This window comes from Columba livia, chromosome 1 (genome assembly GCF_036013475.1).
Source record: "Columba livia isolate bColLiv1 breed racing homer chromosome 1, bColLiv1.pat.W.v2, whole genome shotgun sequence".
Taxonomy (NCBI): domain Eukaryota; kingdom Metazoa; phylum Chordata; class Aves; order Columbiformes; family Columbidae; genus Columba; species Columba livia.
The window spans coordinates 68,400,574-68,406,573 of NC_088602.1; the positions used below are offsets into that span (position 1 = coordinate 68,400,574).

General features: G+C 52.3%; 1 protein-coding gene across 12 annotated transcripts in view; it reads right to left on the minus strand.

Annotated features, from left to right (window-relative positions):
- The window catches only part of MAP4K4 (mitogen-activated protein kinase kinase kinase kinase 4), a 163,892-nt gene extending 159,482 nt beyond the window's left edge, over positions 1-4,410 (minus strand). For 2 of the 12 annotated variants that reach the window (XM_065060812.1, XM_065060770.1), the window contains exons 1-2: positions 3,659-4,389; positions 3,229-3,294 (exon numbers count right to left, since the gene is read on the minus strand). In XM_065060812.1, coding sequence (XP_064916884.1) covers positions 3,229-3,294; positions 3,659-3,715 — 123 coding nt within the window. In that variant the 5' untranslated portion in view covers positions 3,716-4,389. Of the gene's footprint in view, positions 1-3,228; positions 3,295-3,658 lie in introns of all 12 variants that reach the window. The other 10 variants (XM_065060800.1, XM_065060818.1, XM_065060781.1 and 7 more) reach the window with 9 other exon arrangements.
- Positions 4,411-6,000: the final 1,590 nt, after the last annotated feature.

A 6,000-nucleotide genomic window follows, 5' to 3' on the forward strand; every position in this document is an offset into this window, starting at 1 on the left:
GGCATAAAAGCCCAGAAGGATTCACACTGCTCTACGACAGGGAAAAACTCCACTTGCATTTAGTTGCCAAACAACTTAAGAACGTCCTCATATTTCATGTGTGTATATATATATCTATATATACATCTATACACCTATATATATAGCTAAATGAATGGCCAGGGTAGAAATATCTATAATCATAGAATAGTTTGGGTTGGAAGGGACCTTCAAAGGTCACTTACTTCAACCCCCTGCAATGAGCAGGGACATCTGCAACTAGATCAGGTTGCTCAGAGCCCCGTCCAGCCTGGCCTGGAATGTCTCCAGGGATGGGGCATCTACCACCTCTCTGGGCAACCTGGGACAGTGTTTCACCACCCTCACTGTAAGAAATTTCTTCCTCATGTCTGGCCTGAATCTCCCCTCCTTTAGTTTAAAACTGTCACCCCTTGACCTCTCACAACAGGCCCTGCTAAAAAGTCTGTCCCCATCTTTCTTACAGGCCCCTTTTAAGTACTGAAAGGCCGCAATAAGGTCTCCCTTGAGCCTTCTCTTCTCCAGGCTGAACACATCTCTAGCCAGACAGAAATATCTCTAGCTAGATATATCTGAGCTATTTCCAGCAGGCTCAGCTAAGGCAAAGAAGAGGAAACCAGGACTACATTCTGTTTTTCAACAGGTCGGCACAGTCTCCTTCCCAGTGCTGGAGAGGAGACTCCCCAAGCAAGGCAGAACGACCTTCGGTGGGTATCATCATCGCCGGGGTGTATGAGCCAGACAAAGAGATAACGTCATGCCCTCTCCCGCTCCCTCCGTCCCCCCCGCAGTGGCTGGTCGCCAGCCAATCCCGCTCCCCGCGCCCGGTGACATCATCGCTGATGCCGACACCGAAATGTGGAAGTAACATCAAACTAGCGCTGCCACAGAGACCCCTCGGCATGGGCTCCTCAAAGACAACCTACCCCCCGCACACCTCACCGCCCCCCACCAGTCCCTCGCCATGACAGGCCGGTTAAAAGGGAAATAAAACCATCTGGGAAGAGGGATTTCAAGGAGAGGTTGCTGGGTAGAAGAGAAAGCGGAAGGCAACAAGCAAACATAGCGTAACCACGTTTTTCCCTCCGTTATGCAGTTCCTCCAAAAGCCCTGGAAACATACACAGTTTCATCTGTAGGTGTCCCTGGAGCTTTTTTCCTAACAAAACAGCGGCTGCAAAAAGTTAAGTACTATTTCACTGCTATTGCACTGATATTTATATATATATATATATTTTTTTTTTCTTACATAACTGCGTTCTTTCAAGAAGATATAAGAGGTTTAATCACAGCAAGGAAGTTTTTTGTTTTGGTATATTTTGCTTATATACAACTCTGTTGGCTGTCTACATTGTGTCCACAACCGTGGCCAAATGCCTAAGTAGCAGTGCAAACCCAAACTTATACACCCGTCAATGTCTGAAAGGCTCCACAGCAAAGCAGTACTTATTTCTTTTAATTCCTGACACCCAAACCATGATGCCCTCAGTTACCAGGCAAGACGAAACATTTCCATCACTGTCTAACTGAGGGGAAGGGCAGGGAAATCTCAGACACACACTAAAACTAGTACCCCGACCGAACCCGCCTGCTGTTCCCCCTGTTATCAGAATGACACCGATGCCCTTAGACCTCAGGTGTTCATTCACTCTTCCAAGTCGATAAATGCATGGGCTGAGTTTCATTGCTAGTGTTAACTATGACAGGAGCCTTCTAGCATACTGAAAGAAAATGAAATTAAATATCTCTATTGTCGAGACAGTTAAACAACCAAGGACTTAGCTCGTTAACAAGTAAGCCAAAAAACAATGCACCAAATTGCAATAATTAACAGCAGAGTCTCAAGTCACACATTCACGCCCTGCATTTTTTTTTTATAAGAAGGGTTCAGACGATGCAAGCTCTGGGAATAGAAGGATTACAGAAAAAAAAAAAAAAAAGGTGTCATTTAATTTTTCAGAAAAAAATTAATGGTCACAGTAGTATCAAAATGCAGCTTCTCATGCATCTCCCCCCGCTCCTCTAGCCTTTTGAGCCACATCCCTTTTTCCAGCTTTCTGCCAACAGCAGCTGCCTGGTTATCCCACTTCCAGTCTTAAAATGCAACTCGCACGCTGCACAGACTACTTCATCATGAAGGCTGAGGTTCACGCCCTCAAAACAAACTGACATGTGTTTCATTTGCAGAAGAGGCACCAAAGTGCTTTATTTAGTTACTGGAGCTGCAAGCAGCAGTATCTTGCCATCAGGGAAACTCACCAATTATACTGCTTTGTTTACAAGCAAAAAAAAAAAAAAAAAAACACCAAACAAAAAAAACCCAACACCCAAGCAGCTACAAATAGTCTACGAACAGTCGGTTACTTGCAGTTATCTCTCCTTCCCCCTGCAAATGTGCCTTGCATTTCTATACAATATAAGGCTAGAGTCTTCCGTCTTCAGTCAAGTATTAAGACTGTGTGAATAATTAGTCATCTTGGTAGCTAGCACTCACTGCAAAGTCATGCAATCTCGAGATTTGTTTGTTCCAATGGAGGGGAAAAAAGAAAAAGGCTAGTTTCACACCCACATGGGCACTCTCCAATTTCGATTTTTTAAAGTCATACACTTGTCAAGCAGGTTATTCTGGCAATTCGGATTTTCACTAAATCAGCTTCACCGCTTCGATCGCTTATTATTGTCACTCCCCATCACTGCACAGCACAGTGGGACCGGATGCAGCACCGTTCACCCCGACTCAACAGCTTCAGCACTTTGAAGGTTTTCCAACAAGGAAACCAGGGGACAATTTTAATGAAGGCCGATGCCTTTGTCTGAAGTCACTGCAGCAGCAGCAGTAACTTCCATGAGGGCTGCCAGCAGTAATTCTGAATAAGCCCGTGGACCTATTTGTATAGTTTGGACACACTCTGACAGGGTCCACTCGGTTTGGTCATTTCTTGGCAGGGGGGAATAAGGACAATAAAGGACTATTTCATAATTTCAGGATGGGTACTTGGGAGAGTAATTTGTGCCCCTTTGGAAAAGCAGAAGCCAAGAGGCTGACAAACTTGTCATGGGCAGCAACAATGACAACATTTTTATCATCCCTAACTGTGCTGCTTGCCCCAGCGGGTGGCTTGTCATCAGCCGTGTGCTCAGCCCGGCAGAGATGCCAGGTATCCTCTAAAAAAATGACAATAATAAAAGGCAAATAAATTCTGCCACAAACCTTGTAGACTTGCCCGTACGTGCCATTGCCAACCACTTCCACCAGCTCAAAAATCCCAGCTGGGTCCTGGGAGGGGGGAAGGGAGGAGAAGGGGCAGAGTGGGGGGGGGAGAAGAAAAAAAGCGGGGTTACATTTTTGCGAGGCGATGGCTGCTGGCAGAGCCCAGCGACCGAGCCCGGCTGCTGGCGGCGTGCAGCTGTTGCGCCCTGTTTTTCCACGCACATGCCAATACATGCAAACAAAGGAAAAGCAGCCCAGGGCCGCGCTCCCCCCGCCCGCCCCCGCGGGGCTCCCCCCACGGGGCTCCCCCCACGCTATCGCCGGCCCCCGCGCCCCAGCCCCGGCCCCAGCTCCGGCCCGGCCCGGCCGCCCTGGTAAGGGTGCGCCGGCCCCCGCCCCGCCGGCCCCGGCCCCCCACCCCGGCACTCACCCGCAAGGAGGAAAGGTCGATATCCACCAGACTTTTTGCAGGAGAATCGTTCGCCATTTTCCCGTCTCTTCCGTTTTTTTTGCCTTTTTTTCTTCTGTCTTAAATAATAGCGAGGCCGCCTACCCCCTCCCCGAAGCAGCTGTGAATTGCGCGGAGCTCCTCTCCTTTCTTCCGCCCTTCCCTTCTTCACTCAAGCCCCGCCGGGTTGAAACTCTTCAGCATTGGGAGGGGTTGGCAGGGGGGGGGATGATGGATAGATAGATGGATGGTGGGAGGAGGAGGAGGAGGAGGAGGGGGGAGAAGGAGGTAAAAGAAGGGAAGGAGGGGGGACAGGGGGTGCTGCGGTCCGTCTGTCTCCCCGCCGTGCAGGGCTGGATCCCCCTCGAGGCGGGCGGCGGTGCCCTGGCCGGCCGGTCGGTGGGTGGGTCGGTGGGTGGATCGGTGGGTGCCCGCGCGTCCCCGGCGGCAGCGGGCTCACACCATGTCGCGGCGGCGGCGGCAGGAGCGGCGCCGGGGCCGGCAGCCTCTGGCAGCCTCACGGTGCACCACGCACCCGGGCATGGCACGGCTCGGCTCGGCTCGGCCCGGCCGGCGGCGGGGCGGCGCTCACGCCGGGAGCCGGCAACCGCGGCCCCGCTCTGGCATGGGGCGCTCACGCCCACCGCCGCGGCGGAGCCCCCGCCGCCTCCGAGCCCTCCCCGCGGTGCTGCCCTCGCATGAAACGGCGCCGGGCACCGGTGGGCAGGGGTTGCGCGTCCCGGCAGCGGCGGGGTACGGGCGCGGGGCTGGAGCGGGGTGCTGCGAGCCAGACAAAGATAGCCGGGGAGGAGGAGGAGGAGGAGGAAGAGAAGGAGGAGGAGAAAAGGGATACAAAATATACTGCGAGCGGGGAGAGCGAGAGAAAAAACAGCTCCCCCTTCCCTTCTCCAACAGGAAAAACCGGCGGAAACGCGCCCGCACCAAAGCACTGCTGGGTAAATTCGCGGGGAGAGAAAGAGAGAGGGAGGACAGGGAGGGGACCGGCCCTGCCCGCCCCGCCGCCCTACAATAGCCCCGACGGCGCGGGGGCGAGGGAGGACGGCCCCGGCCACGCCGCGAACAACGCCCGGGCCCGGATGGTGGGGAGGCCCACGCGTGTCCGCGGCACGGCCGTAGGGTTACGCGACTGGACGGGGTTGATTCTGCCGCGCCGCCGGTACGGCTGCTGTGGGCAGTCCGCCCTGCCTCTGCCCCGCGGCGTGGGCAAGGAGGGGCCCGCCAGCCGCCCCCGCCGCGCCTGTGGGGCGAAGGCACGGCCGGTGTTAGGCGGTCGCCGCCGGTATCACACGGCGCTTGTTGGAAACAATTTTAAAAGTGCACAAGGGTGGTTGGAGTGACCCCACTGCCGATGGGATGGGGCATAGGAGTATTTTCCCTCCCCATCTCCAGTGAGATGACTGGCAAAATGTGTCATCTTCTCTTTCTGCCTCCCCGCCAGCGCCCCCAGGCAAAACATTCCTGCCCCATTGGAGACCTCTGCGAAAACATAATTGGCCTTTAGAACCAGGTTTAACAAACTCATGAGATGGCATTTTGACACATCATTTACTGACAGCCATAACAGTGTCAGGTCCCCATTCCCACCTAGAAGCATCCTCCAGAAGAATCCGAATAGTGGAAAAAAATCTCATTACCCTCTCTTGAGCTAGTCACATCAGGCAGCTGCATGAAGGTGTAAACCTTGGCAGGATTTGTCTCTCATTGAAGTTCTTTATCACCTTGATATGGCAAAAATGTTACCTGCTTGCAAGAGGTCGAGTTATGTTTCCTGTGGGAACCAAGGTTTTCCTGTCTCTTCTACTTTAACCACAAAATTACATATACATAGCTATAAGTATCACAGAAACATACTTTTAAAACAAAGCAAACCTGTTGAGCAGAAAGTGTAAGGATAAATTACCATAACAGTTTAATGGTGTACTTCATTTTCACTTAAAGTATAGTTACAAAGAAAGGACACTCAGGCCTGCACTGGGCAACTGTTTTTTTGTATACAGGAGCCATGAAGATGAATTACCAAAGGCCTGGTTTGTGTTACGTGGCTTATTTCACACTGCATTTCTATGCATAAGAGCTGCCTTGGTAGGTCAGACCCATTGTCTGTCTAGCCCAGCGTCCTGTCTCCAGATGTAGCCAGTGGTGAATGCTGAGGGAAAAGCACAAAGATACTTCAACCGTCCAGTGATACTTCCCTGGGGCATCCTCCCAGCTCTCCGAGCTCAGGGAGTTCTTCAGCAGCGTTTGCTGTCACCACATTTCGTGCCCCCTAATGATTTTTTCCTTCCAGCAGGTTGCCCGTTTGT